At 52.5% G+C, this 20873-nt stretch overlaps 1 protein-coding gene across 1 annotated transcript; it reads right to left on the reverse strand.

The window, feature by feature from the left end:
* Positions 1-7255: 7255 nt before the first annotated feature.
* On the reverse strand, positions 7256-10181 carry LOC144247812 (serine/threonine-protein kinase pim-1-like). Its single transcript, XM_077789468.2, has 6 exons — positions 9994-10181; positions 9251-9680; positions 9046-9096; positions 8475-8841; positions 7620-7799; positions 7256-7362 (listed from the first exon to the last, which is right to left on the reverse strand). Exons 1-6 carry the CDS (start codon positions 10179-10181, stop codon positions 7256-7258), a joined length of 1323 nt encoding a protein of 440 aa, XP_077645594.2.
* Positions 10182-20873: the final 10692 nt, after the last annotated feature.

The following is a 20873-nucleotide window of genomic DNA, read 5'->3' on the forward strand; positions in this document are numbered from 1 at the left end:
GTCTCACAGCCATCCAATTTTTGATGTTTGGGACAGGCAAACCAGGTCCTGATCTTCTGGGCTTCTACACCCTCCTCAGCAAGGGCCTCAAAAGGCAAAGGCCACAGGTGGAAGCAAAGAAACAACAAATGAAATCAATCCCCTATTGCTGATTCCCATCAGCAGACAATGTCCAGCCACCTCCTGGCAGGACAGGATCAAGAACATGTACTTTGTGTTTTGTGTGAGAAATGTCTTGGTAGAAAGCATCCACAGCCCTCCCTGCCAGCCCTATCCCCTTCCTTTCCCTCAGTTTATTGCTGACCGTGACATTGCATGGAATGGGAGATCCCTTGGGTCAGTCCAGCCCAGCTGTCCCCTCCCTGTACCCTCAGGAACACTTGCCCACCCCCACCCATGGGCTGGGGGGACTGCAGACATGGCCTGGGCATGGCAGGGGCAGGGCAGGGCTGGATATGGCAGGGCAGGGCCCGGGGGCAGCGAGATGGGAGTGTGCAGCCTGCAGGGACACAGCAGAGCTGTGGGACAGCGCAGGACAAGCTGTGCTGGACATGGCCAAGGGCCCTGGCAAGGCTGGCAGTGCCCAGTAGAAGCCAAGCCTTGGTGACCTGGGGCCCAGCAGCGTCTTGCCACCAAGGGCTGTGAGGAGGAGACACCTTGTCCTGAGGCACTGGGGCCTCCTGGCACAGCCCCAGCCAGGCTGGGCACTGCCATCCCTTGTCCTGCCCTCAGCACCCCTCCATGTGCCAGTGCTCCCGGCAGAGCCCTGAGCAAGCGGGCAGGGACAGGATCTGCCTTCCCTGGGCTGGGGCTCAGGCCTTGGCCTTTCTGCTGCCTCCAGCCAGCCCAGGCTCTGCTCAGCAGCTGAGCTGCCCACACAGAGCCTTTGCCTCCCTGCACTCCTGGCCTGGGCAGCCTTGGGCAGCAATGGCCCTGGGCCCTCCTTCATGCTCCCAGGGACTGCAGCTTCTTCAAAGGACTCGGGCTTTGCCTTGGAGTCCTGAGAGCTTTGTGCAACCATGGCCTCCAATTATCTGCTGGAATTGGTCCCTGGAGATTCTTTGTCAGTAACAACACTCAATGGGGATCATTAATGCTTCCAGGTGCTGCAGTTCTTTTAAGGTACTTCCCTTTTTCCTTCCCACACTGAGTCTCTGAGAAGTTTGTGCCATCCTGGCCTCCAATTCTCTCCTCCAACGAGTCCATGAGGGGTCTGTGTTGTGGATGGACCTCAGGGGACCCATTCATGCTTTGAGACACTTTGGGTTTTTCCTCGTACTTTGACTCCTGGTTAGGTTGGTGCAATCTCCTCTCAGGCCCTGAGCTTCCAGGGCTCAGCTCTAAATGCACCACGGGGCTCACTGGGATCAAGCAAGTCCTGACAAACCATGGCTCTGCCCTGATTTCCCTATGCTCTAGTGCAGTCCATTAGGAAGGTTTCCTACAATACTGATGGAAAACTATTTGCAAGAGCTTCCAATAAATCCACATTCCTCTTTGAAGAGTATATTTTATGATTGTTCTATTTAGAGCAGAGGTGGCTGCAGCATTCAGCGACTGATATTGGCCCAGGGACTCTCCTGAGGATGTCTGGCCTAGGCAGAGAAGCTGTGCCTTGAGGTCTGAGGCAGTGTGGACAACCTTGCTCCACATAGCCCAAGCCCGTCCTGTCTCTGCTCAGTCACCTGGGACCTGCTGTGCTTGAAGAAATGGCTGCGCTCAGGCAAAGAGGGGTTTTCTTCTTTTATTTTTTGAAGCAATCTAAAACTCCTAAGCTTCCCTATTTAAAACAGACACACTCCTCAAGTGTGTGCCAAGCCCTAGGTACCTCAAGGAGGTTCCCCTTCCCCAAGGCAGAGCCCTGCAAGGAATGATGTAGACACACAGGAAGTTCTGCAATGAACACAAATCCAGAGTTGGCTCAGGGCAGAATGAGAGCAACTCCTGAAGGACAGACCAGCTTTGCACTCCTTGCAGCTCAAAGCTCCCAGTGGGTCCTTGGGAGGTGTGTGAGTGACTCAGGAGTGAGGGAAGGGAAATGCAGAGAGCCCTGGAAGTGCTTCTGTGCAGACAGGCTGTGGGGAAGGGCACCGCACACCTGCCCTGGGCCGGCTGTGAGGGTGGATCATCATCCCAACCTGAACTGGCCATTGCAAGGGACTGCTGCCATGGACACTGCACCGACCCCACTGCGCCAGCCCATTGCTCAGGGCTGCTGTCACTGCCCAGAGCCAGAGGGGAGCCCTTGCTGTGGGTTTGTGCCGTGGCCGCCTGCCCTGTGCCGCGCGGGCCGGTCAGGCGCCGCGGAACCAGCAGCAAACACCAGGGCCAGGGCCAAGGCCGGGTCAGGCAGACAGAAAGGGGCAGTGCTGGGCACTGTTTGCATGGCAGCCCTCACTGGGACACCACACCTGGGTCACCTGGCCTGGCAGGTGCCATGGAAACCCCTGGCAGGGACTGATGGCACAGACCCTGGCACTGAGACGCTGCTGGGCCGGGTGCTGAGCACAGGGCTGGGCACACAGAGATGCTTTTGTTCTTGCTGAGCTCCCACTGAGCCAAAGCCTGGCCTGCCCCTCCTCTGGCCACGCTGGAGAGGGGCTGGGGCTGTGGGAGAGCTTGGGAGGGGACACAGCCAGGACAGGTGGCCCCCACTGACCCCGGGGATACCCCAGACCATAGGGCATAACGCTCAGGGTATAAAGTGGGGGGAACAAGGAGGAAGGGGGGACATTTGGAGTGATGGCTTTTCTCTTCCCAGGTAACACTTAGGCTGGAGGGGGCCCTGTTTCACCAGTGGGCAGGGTCAGCACCAAAGACACAGACACCAAGTGAAGGAATTGTGTCATTTATATCATGCACAGCTGCAAAGAATTACAAAAGGATAAGCTCAGCAAAGCACATCATCATTAGCAAAGCATTACAAAAAAGCTCAGCAATGCATCCAGTCATTGCTACCAGAGATTGCCTGGAGTGATTAAGGAAAGATCCATCACCAGTTAGCCTCAGGCTTTACCATCATCCACAGCCACACATCAGCTGGGGGAAGCCAAGGACTGGAGAGCCACTCCCAGACACTGGGAATTCCTGCAGGTGCCTCCACCTCTGCAGCCAATGAAGCTCCAACCCCAAAGCTGTGAGAGGACACAGCTTTTACAATGTTTAACAAACAAGCTGACATCACTGCTAGTGTGAGAACATCTGCTTTCATTCTCCTGACTGCTTTCTCCCAAAGCCTGGCCAGGGCTGAAGGAGGAACCAAGGGAGTTGACTTTGATCCTTCACCCCCAAACAAGGCCAGATGGGGCCTTGTCTGTTTCTAAATACAGAAAGATAAATCCATGTTTTATCAAGGAACACATACATGGATCATGTATGTTATCATGCTTCTTAAATGAGTGGATACAAATACAACATTTGCTTGGAAGGTTCATCTAGAGGTGAGCTTTGCCTCAGGGCCTGTTCAGGCCTTGATCACAACCTGTTCAGGCCTTGGTACTTTGATTGGTCCTGAGACCTACAATCAACTACAACCTTCGTAACAATTCTTTCAGTAACACAGCTTAGATTTAGGTATTAGGCATAAAGGCATCTTCTCTTGTTCTACAATTAAGTGCAGTTTAAGTTCATTACTCAGAACTATTCACGTTCCTTTTAAAACATGCCTAAATTGTTGCTATTCTCTCTTATTTACCAAATGCCTCTCTTTTCTTGACACTGTATCTTTTAAGGAAGGTCTCAATACTCCACTTCCCAGCACAAAGTGTCCCAGCAACTCACCAAGTGCACACACTGCAATGATGACAGGCCCTGCCATGAATGCATTTCACAGCAACCTCTAATTTGGCAGCCATGAAGCCAATCCCACCAAGAAAAATTTTCTTCTTTCTGCCACTCTTCTACTGCTCTTTCTGTCAAGGTGATTCCTCACTGTTGGCCTTCAAACCCATCACTGCTAGCAGTGCAACATCCCCGTCCCCTGATAGCCCAGGTTCCTCCTTGGCCAGCAAGCAGATAATCCAAGGCCATGCGGTTCTCTGGAGTCACCATTTGTGTTTGTTGGAGCTCATAGGATGTGCTATTGGACATTTTAACAGTACCATTTGCTACCTCTTCTAATAATCCATTCAGCTCATTCATGTCAACTCCACGGGACAGGGCAGTGCACATGGGGCGCAGGGTGAACCAGAATCTTTTGCTTTCTGAAACCCAAGGCACTCTTTGGGTGGAAAATGTTCTCTGGGCCCTAAGTCTTCTCTGTGCTTGTTGCTGAAGGAGCCTGAATGGTGGCCCTGCAGCTGGGAGTGGTGTGACACTGACACTGACCAGCTGCAGCACCCCAAGTTCTACTGACATTGGCAGCGATGGTAAAGCACAGAAATCTTCTGACACTGTAGCCTCTAGAACTATAACAGGGTTTGGTTTCTCCTGACGGGAAATCTGAGTGAATCCTGTCTCACTGATCATTGCATTCCTGTGTCCCACAGCAGAGTTTTCTGTAACTGTCCCTTCACTGACTCTGTTACAAGGCAGAGCCCATTGACAGATTTCTCGCCACCCCACAGGGTGAGCCCTCCAAGGGAACCCCATTCCTCCCAGCTTCAGCTGAGAACATACCCAGCAATTAGTGACACTGAGTGCTTTGGCTACCTTGGTCTTTACATTTTCAAAACATTTTTGATGACTGATCCCTTGGAGAAACTCTGGAGGTGTTTTGGCAAACAAAGGTTCTGGCTGACTATCAAGGTACAAATTACAGACATCAGTAGTACTGTAGTGACACCGTTCTTCATTCTTTTAGCCCAATCTCATTCAAGTTAGGAACAATAATTCTGTTGTCCATGGAGCTGGCACCTTTTTAATTCCAGAATAATGCCCACAAGGTCCTTTAGTGTTCAGTTTTACCATGTTGTCTGTGGGTAACAAGGCTTGGTGGGGCCCTTTCCCCTTTGGCTGGAAGAGGGCCAGGACCTCTATTTGGAGAAAAAATAGGAAAAAGAAAAAAACAATTAGATGAATTGTAAAAGATACAAATAAAATCCAAGTGTTAGTGAAACAACTTCTGTAACTTTGCATTAAGAGGTAAATTATCTTTTTAAAAAGAGAACTCAGTGATTTACATTGTAAATGTGTGATGGCATGGATCCATCTTACTGACCTCAGCAGCCTTTTTTAAAGTTTTTGGGGCTTGTTTCCAACATTGTTATTTTAAATTGTGGTCAAAGCAATAGGAAATTGATTGGGGCCCTTCCAACTCCAGACAGGACTGGGAATCTAAACTCTGTCAAACCCCAAATCCTTTAGAAGATGACCTTCCTTCTCACTCTGGGAATGAGCTGCACATTCCCTCTGAAATTGTCACGGGTTTCTTACAGATGAAAAATCCCACTTACAGCCTTTTGCTCTGGTTTGGAAGTGGGAAGGGCAACTCTCCATCCATCAGCTCCAGACTGCACTGCCTCAGGAACACGGCTCACTTGCCAGCTTTGGCCACTCATGGCACTTCTAGAGGAGGAAGAGAGTGCAACTGCACAATTCCAGCCAAAAAGAAATGAAGAATGAATAGTGGAGATCCAGGCATTCCTGCGGAGATTCAGGGGTTCAGCTGGGACGGTGGAGAGTCTGGGTCCTTGCCAACTGGATGTGTGTCCCCAGCTGCAATCTCCTGGCCTGCAGGAGAGTCTCACTCACCTGCCAAAGCAGAAAGCTCAGGCACTGTGCTCAAACGGGCTCGTCTGATGCAAAGCTGTCATAGCAATGGGAGGGCAGAGCCAGCCCAGCTGTGCCCAGGGCAGAGCCCAGCAGAGCCCTGGCAGAGCCCAGAGCAGCCTCAGCACCCACAGAGCCCGGCTGCAAGGAGAGAAACCAGAAACCACCCGTCAGCTGAAGGCTCCTGTCCCCTTGTCCCAGCTGCCCACAGAGCCCAGGCCATGCTGGCTGTGCCCAGAGCCGTGCCCAGAGCTGCCCATCACTGCTGCCTTTGGGAGCAGAGCAGGAGGGCAGGACATTCCCAGCCTGCAGCCAGCCACAGCACATCCAGCCCTCAGCAGCTGCCCAGAGCAGGAGACTCCTTGTGCTTGTTGCCATCTCCCAAAAGCTCTGATCCCACCATGCCAAGCAGGCCGGGAATCACCTCTCGCCATCCTCCGCTGGGAGAAAAGCTGGTCCCAAACGATGTCCTCAGCCTTCTCCAAGGGCACGGCCCATCCACGCTGCAGCTGCTCCCAAGCACTTCCCAATCCTGACTGGACCTTACAATGAACGCTTCCTCGAGAAAAACAAACAACAAATTGTTGAAAAGTGATTAGAGACAAGGGGAAGCAATAAAAAAACTCTTATCTCTGTCAGGGATCTGAGGAAGGCCCAACCCCCTCATGCTAGGGAAAATCCCACCCATGGGGGAGAGAAGCCCACACTTTCTTTCTTCCCTCCTGCACTGCCTCCCAAAATAACAGTGATCCCAAAGTAAACAAGGGATGTGGAGCAGCCCAAGCCATTCCTTGCCTGCAAAGCAAAGCAGCCCCTGCACAGGTTCTGGAGTCCCACCTCTGCTCCCACCATGGGGGTTTGTTTGTGTCGGGCTGGCTGCCCCAGCCCCAGCCTCAGCCCAGTCCATGCTGGGTGGTGGGGGCTGTTAGCAGGGCCAGGAGCAAACTCCCATTTTGTATCCACCACAACCCATGCCCCCAGCCCTGCCAAAAAACAGCTGGGCAGCCGACTGAAGTTGCTTCTGCCCCAGCACAGGGGGAACCTTTTGTTCCCAGCCAGTCTGAGCAATGCCCAAATCTGGGAGCATTTCCCCGGCTGTGGACTCATCTGCAAATCCGCTGTGGAGCCTGGCTTTGGAGAAGGTGCCAAAAGTTCATCATCTTCAGCTGCCAGTGTCCAAGTTGAGGAAGAGGTTGTCATCTTTGATGTTGTCCTCGCTGTCTCCAGCAGCCCCACCTGGTACAGCTTCTCCAGGGGCTCCTTCTCCTTCCCTGGGGGTCAGGCCAGGCTGTCAGGGCTCTGCCCAGGGCCCCAGCTGTCAGGCAACTGGGACAAGCAAAACCACCTTGGATGGCAGCCACCAGTGCTGGGCAGAGCAGCTCCGCTCCAGCACAGGGGCTGCGTGTTCCCACCAAACAACCCCAGTGCATTGATACAGGCAGGGAAAAAAGTCTGGGTTTCCTTGCTTCTGATTGCCAGGGCATGTGTGGAGCTGTAACTTACCAGGGCCCTGCAGCAAAGTGTGCATGAGGCTCTCTCCCTTCATCTATGACAGGTGACTATCCTGTATCCAAGGTTCACAGAACAGGTCTTCTAAGGAAGGTCTGTCCAAGAAGTGCATGGATAAACACCACCTGATAAGTTCTTGGCACGCTGGGCAGAAAAACCAGAAACCACCAGTCAGCTACAGAAGGCTCCTGTCTGCTTTGCCCCACTCTTCCCATGCCCAGGCCATGCTGCTTTTGTGCTCCCAGCTGGGCCTAAACTTTCCCATCAATTCCCTGTTGTGGAGGAGAGCAGGAGAGCAGGACATGTGCCACCTCCTCAGCGGCTGCCAGAGCGAGATGCTCACGAGCCCGCTGCTGTCTCCCAGCACTGGTATTCCCCCGTGGCCAGAGATGAGGATCCACCTGGAGAGAGCCGCTGTGGCAGCGAGAGCTGATGGTCCCAGCTGATCTTCCGGCCCCTCCTGAAAGGGTGCTGCCCGCAGACCATCTGGTGCAGCAGGATGCCCAGGGACCAGATCGTTGCTGCCTCGCCATGGTACCAGCCCAAGCGGGTCCATTCCGGGGGGCTGTATGACAGTGTTCCTGTGGAATAGAGATGGAGTTCATCAGGGGGATGCTGCTGCTTCCAGAGCCTGGCCCCAGCATCCCTGGGCATGCAGGGGCTGCCCCAATGACACACGGGGTGACTGCTGCACTCTCGCCAATACTTGGGACTTGTGTACAAACTCAGGGCTGGACAAGAAGCCACTGGTTTTGGAAGAGGGCAGCAGAAGCCCCAGCAAGGCCTGACCATGACATGTAAAGCAAAAACCCACTCAGGGGTGGGGGAAAAAACAGGTCCTTATCCTCCCTGCCTGCAGTGCCCCAAAGATATTATGAAGGCAATATTTTATGTTTTCATAAAATATTATGGAAACAAGGTGAGTGGAGCAGTCCAAGCCCTTCCTCTCACCTGCACACCAAACTGGCTGGTGCACTGGTCCTGGCCCCCTCCTCTGCTACCCCCACCCACGGGTGCTTTTGTCAGGCTGGCTGCTGCTGCTCCAACCCCAGCCCCAGGCAGAGTGGTGGGCAAAGGCCGCCAGCAGGGCTGGAAGATGCCTCCCCACCCAGCCCCACTCAAAAGCAGCTCAAGTAAAGACTCAGTACTCTGACTGGCAGCAAAAGGGATAATCCCCACTGCCACACCCAGCTTGGCCTGTGAGATGTTGGGCCATGAGATGGTGGGACCAGGAGCACACCCCTGCCCGGGCTCACCTGCAAAGTCAGTGTAGGCTGTGTCCTGCAGGTAGGTGCCACAGCCAAAGTCGATCAATTTTGCCTGGCCAGTGGCCAGGTCAACCAGGATGTTCTCTGGTTTGATGTCACGGTGCAGGACCCCGCGGCTGGTGCAGTGCCGCACGGCCTCCAGCACCTGGCGGAACAGCTCCCGTGCCACCTCTTCAGACAGGAACCTCCGTGCCCGAATGAAATGCAGGAGATCCTGAGACCGCTCCGGCCGCTCCAGCACCATCACGATGCTGTTGGGGAGCTCAAACCACTCCAGCAGCTGGACCACACCAGGGAAGCCGGTGGACACCTTGTCCAGCAGGACGATCTCCAGGGGTGCGCTGGTGCCGTCGGGCTGCGGGAGGACCACGGTGCCACCAGTGGGACTGATGTCGTGCCAGGGCAGGGGAACCCCTCAGCCAGCCCGGGATGCTCTGCGCCCTGCGCTGGCCCCACGCCCGCTCCCCATCGAGGCGTCCTGGTGGCTTCCCCCATGCCGGGCCTCGCCTCATCCCCGCCCGGCACGGCCCGGCTCTTCCCGCTGGCCCCGCTCACTCACCAGCTCGCCCCAGCGCCGGACGCGGTTCCGTGGCACCCTTTTGATGGCCACCTGCAAGCCAAAGGCAGCAGCGGGCTGAGCTCGCCGCCCGCCCTGCCGAGCCCCATCCTCCTGCTTCCTTCTCCGCTGCCTCCTCCTTCCTCCTCCTTCTCTTCCTTCCCTATCCTCCTCCTCCTCCGTGCCCGCCGCCGGCCCCGCCGCTCACCGGGGCGCCGTCCGAGAGCCGCGTGGCTGCGAACACTCTGCCGAAGCCGCCGCGCCCCAGCAGCGAACCCACTCGGTACCGCTCCTGCAGGGCCTCCTGCGCCTTCCCTGCGGGCGGGACGCGGCTGTCAGCGCTCGGCCCGGGGCCAGGAGCGGCCCCCGAGCGCCCCCCGAGCGCCTCGGGCCGGCCATCCCCAGGCCTTCGGTCTCGGCAACGGGACACGGGAGGCTCGGGGCCGGCGGCCGCGCTGCCGAGCGGCGGAGCTCGGGCCGGGGAAGCCGCAGCGGGGGCGGCGGGAGCGGCCGTGCCGCGTGTGTCCTCCGCGGGGCCCGGGAGGCGCCGGCGCCGGGGCCGGACCCTGCGGCGGGGCCGGGGCCGGGCTCGGGCCAGGCGGAGCCAAAGGGCGGCGATGCCGGCCCAGCCCCAGGCACTGATGCCCGCCCGGCAGCGCCACCGCCAGCACGGCCAGAGCCGGGCGGAGGCGAGACCGCGGCGGGGCGGGCGGGGCCGGGGACGGGGCAGCCCCGCCCGGGGCCGGGGGCGGGCCGGGGGCATGGCCCGGCCCGGCATGGGGAGAAGGAGGCGGGGAGAGGAGAGGGACACCGGGGAAGGACACCGAGGGGAAGGTGTCCGACAGCGGGGGAGGGAGGAGAGAACGAGAAAGAAGAGAAAAACTGCTTTTGCTGCCGCTGCTGCCGCCGCTGCTGCCGCCGCCGCCGCTGCTGCCTCTGCAACTGAAGCACCGAGGCCGTTTGTCCGCGTGTCCGTTCCCCGCTCGCCCCACGAGCCCCACGGCCGAGCCCCGCGCGCCCCGGGGACAGCCCCTTCGTCTGTCCAGACACGGGAACTTTGCAGTGTGGAGCCCAGATCCAGAGTCCTGACTCCTGCACACTGGCAGAGGAATCCCCTCTGCTGTGTCGCTGCTGTGCATTGTCCTTGCCGAGGCTCAAACACCCTTGGGGCACATTCCCTTGCTGTAGGATTCCTACCTGACCCAAGCACTGCACTTATGTCTCCAGCGTTGCTTTCCAGTAAAAACAGGGGAAGGAAAACTGCGTGTAGCTCATGGTATTTTACAGTGTTTATAACTTGCTAAGTGACCCATCTTAGAGGTGAGATCCATTTGGAATTCATGCCATGGAGAAGTCGTGCAACATGGAAAAGGAGAGCATAGAAATAAAGAGGAAAACATCTTAGATACTTTCTTTCATTTTCATTGCACTTCTGCAAAGCTGTTCCACTTCTCCAGGAATCTTCTCCTGTCTGCTCTTGACAAGAACCTCTCATGGAGAACCAGGTCGAGCTTCTGTCCCAAGATTTGCCACCTGCTGCAGCTTCTCTTGGCTTTCCACACTGCACTGTGTATGCAGCACAACTTTTGCAGCAAAGCAGGCCAAGTGTTTGGAGAACTTGACATGTCCTTTCTTTTCCTGGGGGGCTGGGGAGTTGTGCCACTGGTGAAGTGGCACAATTGTGACTGTTTAGGGCAAATTTTGTGAGGAAACCTCCAAAAGGAGTCCGTCTACAAATCAAGTTCAAGCAGCCCTTCTCCCTACTAATTCAGGAGAAGACTTCCCTGGAGAAAAGTGGAAAAAACCAGTTTATTTAACAAGTATAGTATTCACAAGCATGAATAATATGAAATAAACCCCCTCAGAGTTCTGAAGAGGTGGCAATTCAGAAAGTCCTTTTTGTGGGTTGTAGTTGGATCACTCGGTCTCTTCTCAGTCCCTCTGGCACTGGAATGCAGGGTCCCAGACCTCGGTGGGCCACAGGTGTGAGCTGCCAGTGTTTTTCTGGGTTTTCAGTCCAGAGCAGGTTTAAACAGTTCTAAGAAAAAGGAAAGTCTGTGATGGTTATTAAATTGTTCAAATGTTCAACTCCTGTTTGTTGGCAAGAAACCTTTCTGTGCCTCTGAGTGTCACCATCCCTGAGCCCAAAGGACACAAACCTGATGAGTTGTGGTTTCCACTGCAGGGGCACTTGGACCTTGGCTCTGCACAGGAGAGCTCTTCATCCACTTTCTCTTTTTTCCTCCCTTTGGGCATGGAGGGAGCTCCTGACTTCAGCACATGACTCGTGTGTGGAAAGAGCAAATCTGGGCAGAATCGGGGCAGGGAGGGTTTGGGGGGACCTTGGGATCTGTGCTGGGTACAGAAAGTGTTTTCCATTGCTCTGAGACTGGCTACTGTGCAAAGTGGATTTAATAGCCAGCAGAGGAATGACTTCTGCATCTGATGGAGCTGTGTCTTCCCTTGGCTTTGTTGGCTGACAAGAATTGAACATCCCTCTGTGTCTCAGGCAGCTCTTACTCCAAGGAAAGCAGGTGGGGGTTGGAGCCAAGGAGCTGAAACCTGCAGGTGCAGCCTGGGCTGGAGGGAGCTCAGATTTGCACAAGGCTGCTCTGAGTGCCAGGGCTTGGATGGGGGAAATGGTGGGGTGGGGGTAGGGACAGCGTCTGATGGATTGTCAGCCATCAAGGGTCTTGATTTTCATATCTATTCCAACTGCATGAGGACTTAAAACTTAAATCAAATTATTCCCAGAGGCTTGACTTGTTCAAGTATTCTGAATGTTAATGAGCTTTGGGGCACTATTTCTCTAATGAATCTAACTCAGAGTACACAAATTATTGTAATTCCTTTTAAATGTCTCCTTGAGAGAGTTGCTTGGGGGATGAGGGTCAGGGCTTGTGTGTCCTGCTTGGCACAGCCCAGGCAGGGCTTTCACAGCCCCATCCCACACTCCATTTCACAGCTGGAGCTGCTGGTGCCTCTGAGTTCTGCTGCCCCAGCCCCAGGGAGGACTTGGGGTCATTTGGTCACTCAGGAGCTGGGTTGGGAGCTCCAGAGGTGGCTGTGGAGCATTGCCTGTGCTGTGCCAGGGACTGGCAGACACTGCTGGGCTGGGATAGAGGCTCTGGGGGGATTGGGGTTCCAGGGCCGGACAGGGCTGGACCTGCCCCTTCCTCCCCCACACACAAAATGTTCCCAGCCAACAATCTCCTCCAGTCTTTCACACCAGGCAATGTTGGAGGTGTAATCCCAATTCTGGACATAGGCACCTGGATAAGAAGAGTTCTGTTCCATAGGAAGGAAAGCACAGAGCCCCAGTGTTTGGAAGGCAGATGAGAGCCTTACAAGGCCAAGGTCAGCCAGACTTGTCAGGAATGGAGATTGTCTGCAGGCAGCTTCTGGATATAGGGAATTTTGGAGACAGAATCCCAATTTTGGCCATGGGCACCTGGAGAAGCAGGACAGTGTTGTAATGTGGGCAGCCTCTCTCGCCGCGATACCCCGAGCAGTGGAGTGCTGGGCGGTGAGAGGGAAGAGAACGGGCGGCTGCTCCCCCTGTGAAGCTCTGCAGTCCCACTTGGCATGGGGAGGCGACACGGGACTTGGGGGCGAACAGGAAGGTTTTATTCAGTGAGCCCCAAGACCCTCTGGGGAGGGCGAGCAAAGGTTTTATACCAGAACTCAAGAGGCGGGGTATAGGAACACCAACCACTGAGGGTACGCCTGGGGAAGAGTCTAAGGAGGGACTAACATAGCACAAAACTATCAGGGGAAACAGGGCAGTGGAGTTACACAAAGTAACCAAAAGGGTGCTGAGCCTCACTAAATAGACAGGGAATGCTCTGGAAGCAGGGGAGGAGGCTACGAGGAGTGACAGGGAATGTTCTGGGGAAAGGGGCAGGGAAAGGGAGGATTGACAACTTGGAGAGGAGCCGGGTAGGGAAGAGCTTGGGAAGATTGACAACTGGGCAAGGGAGGAGACTAGTGGGGGAGGTTGAACATACACAGAACAAATATCAAACTAAAGAAAAACACACAACAGGACAATTCTTTCCCATAGGAAGGAAAGCATGGAGCCTTCCCCAGTGTTTTGGGCACAGATGAGAGGTGACCCTCATGAAACCACTGTCAACCAGACTTGTCCTGGCAATATTCCTATGGGAAAAATCCCTGGATAAAAGGACATTTGGACGTAAAATCCCAATTCTGGCCATGGGCACTTGGAGGAGAAGGACAGTTCTTTTCCATTGGAAGGAAAGCAGGGAGCCCCAGTGTTTTCTGTCCCAGTGAGCCCCAGTAGCAGAGGAGAAGAGACCTTTAACATGCCAAGGTCAGCTGGACCAGTCAGGCAGTCCAGGGAGGCCAAACCAGCCAGACCTGTTCTGTGTTCCTTTGGTTGCATGGGGCCCCACAGTATCAGAATTGCTCTTTAATTACAAGAAGACATACAGTATCACAATGGACCCTTGGTTCAATGGGGTCCCACAGTGTCACAATAGCCCCTGGGTTCCATGAGACCTCCTAGTTTCACAATGGTTCCAATGATTCCATGAGGCCACGGAGTGTCCCAATGGTTTCCATGGTTCCCCAGGCCCCACAATGACACGTGAGTCCTCTGTTCCATGAAACCCACAATGTCACAATGGACCTTTGGACCATGGGGGTTTGCAGTGTCACAATGGTCTCCTTTGGCTCCACAGTGTCACAATGGACCACTGATGACACAAGGCCCCACAGTGTCACAATGGTCTTCTTGGTTCTGTGGGGACCCCAGGGTCACAATGGTCTCACTGGTTCCATGAGGCCTCACAGTGCCACAATGCTTTGCTGATTCCATTGGGCATCATAGTATCCCAATGGTCTCCATGATCCAATCTGTCCCCCAAGTGTCACAATGGTGTCCATTGTCCCATGGTGCCCCACAGTGTCACAATGGCCCCTTGGTGTCACAGGTCCCACAGTGTCACAATGGCCCCTTGGTGTCACAGGTCCCACAGTGTCACAATGGTTCCATGGTTCCATGGTGCCCCACAGTGTCACAATGGTCCCTAGGTCTCACAGGCCCCACAATATCACAATGCTCCCTTGGTTCCATGGTTCCTGTGCTGGTGCATTCCCTTCTCCCCTTCTCAGGCTGCCCTGCCAGCTGAGAAATGCTCACTGGGCCTCGGTCTTGGCCAGCAGCCCCTGGGCTCAGCTCCTCTGGAGCTCCTCACAAACACTGTCTGCTCCAGGCACTGCTGCTGCCCAGCCAGCTCCTGGTTACTTTAGGAGCAGGCCTGGGAACTGTTTTTTGTCCCCTCAGTGGCACAACATCCCTGTTCTCACCCTGCCAAAGAAAGCTGCTGATGCCAAGTGCGGCCAGGATGAAACATGGCTGGGACTGCAGCCCCTCTCTTGGGGCCCTACAAACAGCGCTCCAAAAGGAGCCCTTGGAGCTCTCCTGGGCCAGCGACTCCCTCTGAGTGGGGCCTCTCCGAGACGGGAACTCTCCCGTTTGCTGCACTCGGGGATCCCGAACAAGGAGGGAGCCTGGGCCGATCCCCCCACTTCTCCAGGCTCAACCCTTCCCTGCTGGGGAGATGCCAAAGCATCCTCAGGGAGCATTTCCCTGCCCTCAGGGGAATTTCTCACAGGTGCCTTGCACTGACTCTCTGTGTCTGTGTGCACACAGGAGTGCCTGTGCTGGGGAATGTGGCAGAAATGCTGCTCTCTGAGGGCTCTGAGTGCCCTGGATAGCTGAGCCTGTCAGGCCTGTAAGTGAGGTCAAGTGATGCAGCCTAAGCTAAGTTAAATGCTGCTATGAGTTGTTCTTTTGCTATAAGTTATAAGCTGAGCTAAAGAGTATTAAATGATATTCCTCTGTTAAATTGAAAAGTCGTAGGTTAAAAGTTATGTTAAATGCTGTTCATATCTGTTCTTTTGCTAAATTTTGAAGTTGAAGGTAGAAGTTAAGGTTAAGGTATAAGTCCTGTTAAATTTGACCTCTGTTCAGTTTTGGGCCATATTCCTTTTATCCTTGCCCTCACTGTTCTATGTGTCCCTATGCCACATAAAGGGACAGATCCCTGATCATTTCTGGTTCGATTGCCTGAATTTTGTTTGGATTTGTGGTTGATTTGTTTCCTAGGTGTTCCTTAAGTGTGAAGTGTTCAGTCAGGAGCAGAGTGACTCTTGCCAGGGAACTTTGTGGTGCTGTCGCTTAATATTAAATCTGGTTTTTGCTGCTCCCTTGCCGGGGACTTTTCAGCGCTCTCAAGCCCTCGTTGGTAACAGGGTGAAGGAGCCGTGGCCCAGGCTCTGGCCCTGGGGGACACAGGGACACTGCCAGGGGGTCCGTGTCCCCCCGTCCCACCCCCCACAGCCCCAGCCCCCGTCCCTGTGTCGGGCTCTGGGGTCGATCTCGTGGAACATCCTCTGGGGGAGGCTGCGGCGATGGGGGCGGGGGGACCCGGGGGGACAGGGGACCCCCCTGTGCATGAGCAGTGTTGGACTTCTCTGGGGGAAACTGGGGCAGAGTGACCTCCTCAGTGAAATCACACAGCTCCTGTGATGTCACACAGCCTCTGTGATGTCACACAGCCCACTCTGAGATGTAACAGGCCACCTGGGATTTCATACAGCTGCTCTGTGATGTCATAAAATCTGCCCTGTGGTGTCACAGCCAAACCTGTGATGTCACAATCACCCATTAATGTCACAGTCACCCTTTAATGTCACAGCCTGCTCTGTGATTTCACAGTCAGCTCTGTGATGGCACAACCCACTCTCTATTGTCTCAGCCTTCTCTGTGACATCACACAGCTGCTCTGTGATGTCACAGAGCCCTTCTCTATGATGGCAGATTCTCCTATGTAGCCTCACAGCCCATTCTGTGACATCACACAGCCAGCCTGAAATGTCACAGACAACTTTGTGACATCACAACCTCTCCTATGAAATCACAATCTCCTCTGTGATGTCACAGCCTGCTCTGTGATGGCAAAACTCATCATGTCACACAGCACCTCTTGGCCTCACAGACCCATCCTTTGATGTCACACCTTCAGTGATGTAACACAGCCACCGTATAATGTCACAGCACACTCTGTGACCTCACAGCCTGCTCTGTGACCTCACAGCCTGCTCTGTGATGTCCTACAGGCATCCTGTGATGTCAGAGCCTGCTCTGTGATGTCACATAATCACAGAAACATAGAATTACTGAGTTGGAAGAGACCTTTAAGGTCATCAAGTCCAATCCATGCCCTAACACCACCATAGCTAAACCATGGCACAGAGTGCCACATCCAGTCTTTTTTTAAACATATCCAAGGATGCTGACTCCACCACCTCCCTGGACAGACAATTCCAGTACTTTATCACCCTTTCCATAGAAAACAATTTTCTTAATAGCCAATCTAAATTTCCCTTGGTGCAGCATAAGACTATGTCCTCTGGTTCTGTCAGCTGCTGTGAGGAGAAAGAGACCAACCCCCACCTGACTGCAACCACCTTTCAGGGAGTGTAGAGTGATAAGGTCACCTCTGAGCTTCCTCTTCTCCAGGCTAAACAACCCCAGCTCCCTCAGTTGTTCCTCACAGGACTTGTGTTCCAATCACCTCACCAGCCTTGCTGCCCTTCTCTGGACATGCTCCAGGTCCTCCATGACCTTCCCAAACTGGGTGGCCCAGAACTGGACACAGCACTTGAGGGGCTGCCCAACCAGTGCCGAGCACAGGGGAAGAATCACTGCCCTGCTCCTGCTGGCCACACCATTCCTTATCCAGGCCAGGAGCCATTGGCCTTCTGGGCCACCAGGGCACACTGCTGGCCCATGTTCAACTGGGCTTTACACCAGTGCCCCCAGGTCCCTTTCTGCCTGGGCACTGACCAGCCACACCATCTCCAGCCTGTAATGTTGCAGGGGGTGTTTGTGGTCAAAATGCAGGGATGGGCACTTGGATTCACTAAGCTTCATCTTATTGGACTCTGCCCATCCCTCCAACCCTTCCAGTTCTCCCTCAGAGCCCTCCTACCTTCCAACAGATGGACACGCGCTCCCAGCTTAGTGTCATCTGCAGATTTACTAATGAAAGGCTCAATCCCCTCATCCATGTGGTCAATAAAAACATTGAACAGAGCTGGCCCAGCACAGAGCCCTGAGGGACACCACTGGTGACTGTCCCCAGCTGGATGCAGCACCGCTCACCACCACTCTCTGGGCCGGCCATGCAGCCAGTCCTGAGCCCAGCACAGAGTGCTCCTGTCCCAGCCGTGGGCTGCAGCTTTTCCAGGAGTGTGCTGTGGGAGGCAGTGCCAAAGGCCTTGCTGGAGTCCAAATAGACACATCTACAGCCTGTCCCGCATCCACCAGGAGGGTCACCTGGTCATGAAAGGAGACCAGGTTGGTCAAACACTACCTACCCCTCCTAAACCCCTGCTGGCTGGGTCTGACACCCTGACATCAGAATGCAAAAGGGTTACAATGGGAGTTTGGAATATCCCATGCAGATGCTACTTCTATAGTGAGAGCTTGTCCTATATGTAGTTATCATAATGGGGGTCATGGCATGGGATGGGGAGTTAAACCTCGAGGTCTTTCATCTAACGAACTTTGGCAGATGGATGTTACTCATGTAAATAGCTTTGGTCGCCTAAAATATGTTCATGCTACTATAGCTACATATAGCAAATATCTCTGGGCAACGGCTCAAGCTGGGGAAAAGGCATTACATGTTATAAGGCATTTGTGTAGTTTTTTTGCAGTAATGGGAGTGCCAAAGCAGATCAAGACAGACAGTGGTCCTGCATACATTGGTGGCAGGGTGGATAGGTTTTTGAAATCATGGGGGATCAAGCACATTACAGGAATAGCACATTCTCCCACTGGACAAGCAATAGTAGAAAGAGCAAATGGAACTTTGAAGAGATATTTGGAAAAACATAGGGAAGTTGGAGATGTGCAGGAAAGGCTAATGAAAGTGCTCTTTGTTCTTAATCATTTGTGTATATTTGGGGATTCGGAGGTACCAACTGCAATGGTACATTATGGACAAAAAGAAATGAGTAAAAAGGACAAGGAAGTATGGGTCAGGTATAGGGACCTAAAACAGGTATTTGGCAGAACCCAGCAAAGGTCCTATATTGGGGAAGGGGATATCTTTGTGTTTCCACCCCTACAGGTTCACTCTGGGTGCCAGTGAAGTGGACCAAACTGGCTCTGGATGATTCATCTCGCAGCCCCCCTGGCGGATCAGGATCAGAGGAGAATTGAAGAGAAGCTGATCCACATAGTGGGACACCTTCTTCAAGAGATAAGAGGACTTTCCCCAGTGATCGATCAACTTTTGCCTTCAGAGTCAACTTTTCTGGCAATTGTTACGAGTATTGAAGATTTACAGACTGCTCATATACCGGGACCAAAGAATCCCGAGTGCCTTGGTTGTGGGAGTTTTAATTGTAACAGTTGGGTTGCTTTTATTTGTGGGGGTTGTGGAAAAACGTACTGGGAAGACCAAGTATTTTTGAAACTACATTTGTGGTGTAGAAATTGTGCCTTTCAAGCACAGGGAGAGACTTGGAAGAAAGATTTAATACAAGATACAGGCTTAGGAGTTGCTTTAGCTTTGCAGTTATTTGAAGTGCCAGAACAAAATATATTAGCTTTTTCTAGGTGGGAAGCAGAACACGCTCGTGATAGGTTGATTAGACAGGCAAATTCAAAAATTTTATCAACAAGGTGCCAAAAGCAGGTGAAGGTTTCTATAAGACCTTATTTAAGAAGACCAATAGTAGGAAATCCAGACCTAGAGTTAGATAGGCTTATTGAAAATGTGCAGGCATTAAAATTAAAATCAAAGTGGAAGTAATCATGAGGGTGATAAGGTGGATAATCTATCTTGTTCCTTTGACTAATCTTTGTTGTGAAATAATGCAATTTAATCAGCCCAGAGAAAATATTTGGGTAACCTTGGCTAACATGACTAATCAAAGTTTGCTATGCCTTAACTCGGGAGGGGTGACAAGTCCATTTCGCACCTGCTTAACAGGTGTTCCTGTCTGGAGACCAGAGGAATTTTGCGGGTTGATAAAGAACCAAATGCTTTGCAAGAACTTTGCAAAGGTGAAAGGGCCAGACAAGAGCATGGGTTACACAGAAGCTCAGAGAGATGGCTATAGGCAATGTTTGTTGGTACTTTCACTTAAAGAAACATTACAATCTCCACCAGAAGAATTAGATCTCTTTGGAAGTGCCAATGCTAGTTTAGGGAATGTTTCGACAGGAGGATGGTTTAGCTTTGTTCCATTGAACTTGCAGAATTTAAATAACCCAAGAGAAAAATGGGCTTCTCTAGACTCTTCACTGGACTAAGGTAGGGTAGCATCACAGTTATATTCCAACTGTGATGGTTCCAAGATAACCAAACCCTTAAGGTTGTCAAAAGGTGTATTTTTGATCTGTGGAGATAGAGCTTGGAATGGAATACCGGTAAAACCACAAGGGGGACCCTGTTACCTAGGAAAACTAGCGCTGTTCCATCCTAATATGTCCTTGCTAATGCAATGGGACAGGTTAGGGAAGACAAGAAAAAAGCGTGGCGTGCACGACTTACAATGTGATCAGGTTGGACAACCTCAGTTTTGGAGTACCTTTAAACAGGTAATAGTGGCAACCCTGTTACCGGGAGGAGCTGCCAGAAAGGCTATGGTTTTAGCTGAACAATTGGGATGCTGGGCTAAAGATGAACTTAATAAAACATCAGAGATTTTAGCCATGCTTGCTATGGATGTACAAAGTGTAAATCATGCAGTACTGCAGAACAGAGCAGCCATTGATTTTTTATTATTGGCCCATGGACATGGATGTGAGGAATTTGAAGGTATGTGTTGCATGAATCTCTGACAATTCTGTATCAATACATGCTAAGATTAAAGAACTACAACAGGGCCTTCATCAATTAAAAGAGGAAGATGGTCTGGGGATAGAAGAATGGCTTAAAAGCTTAGGAATTGGTCCTTGTCTAAGAACCTTTATTATGTATGCAGTGGGAATCTTGATTGTTGTTTTACTGCTCTTGTTAATCTTGCCCTGCCTGTTTAGCTGTCTTCAGCATCTAGTAGATTCAAAGTTGTGGACAACTAATTTAATGGTTCAAAACAGAAACAGGGGAAGTGTGGAGAGTTTTGTGGATAAGTGTCTTCAGGAGAGAGGCCATGACTATGTGCAGTTAGTGAAGCAATAGCTGAAAATTGCATAGTGCAGCAATAGTGGATGTAGCAACAATATCATATGTCCTTGGGTAAGCTAGTTCCCAGCAGCAAAACAGTCAGCAAAAAGATAAGTATAACTGAACGTAGAAAGTCCCCCCAAAAAAACGAAGCAAGCATAGAAAGTTCCCAAAGGCGGGTTGACCCCTTTAGATACACCAATAAGGAGCTTAAATTTTGCAATGTGTATGAGCTTGATTATAACGGGTATAATTGTACATACGTGCTTGGAATAAACTGAGACTTGTTGAACATTATAAAATGTGCTTGTCTCCTGTCATTTTCCACAAAAAGCTGTGCAGAAAGAAGTAGTTACTTTGTACAAGGGGATGGGAATGAAGCACTTTCTAGAAATCAGCAAATTTAGCAGAACAAGCTAACTGCAAAAGGCTAATTAACCACTGGCTATTTGAGCAGACAGTCTTGTAAAGCATGTGCAGAAACAGAGGTAAAAAAGTTGAAGCCTGAGGAAGCCTTCTGAGCCTTCATCCAAAATGACCAGCAGGAGGCTGGCAACTGTCATCATTAAGCCCAGAGTTACACAAGCTCACGAGGAGACTGAATTGCAGAAGATGAAA

Source organism: Lonchura striata, chromosome 32 (assembly GCF_050655825.1).
Source record: "Lonchura striata isolate lonStrDom1 chromosome 32, ASM5065582v1, whole genome shotgun sequence".
NCBI classification, from domain to species: Eukaryota; Metazoa; Chordata; class Aves; order Passeriformes; family Estrildidae; genus Lonchura; species Lonchura striata.

Coding starts and splice junctions, on each gene's coding strand:
- LOC144247812 (XM_077789468.2), bottom strand. CDS start 10,181: ATGCACAGCAGCGACACAGCAGAGGGGATTCCTCTGCCAGTGTGCAGG. Junction 8,842..9,045: donor TCCGGCGCTGGGGCGAGCTG/GTGAGTGAGCGG, acceptor GTCCTCCCGCAG/CCCGACGGCACCAGCGCACC. Junction 7,800..8,474: donor AGCCTACACTGACTTTGCAG/GTGAGCCCGGGC, acceptor TCTATTCCACAG/GAACACTGTCATACAGCCCC.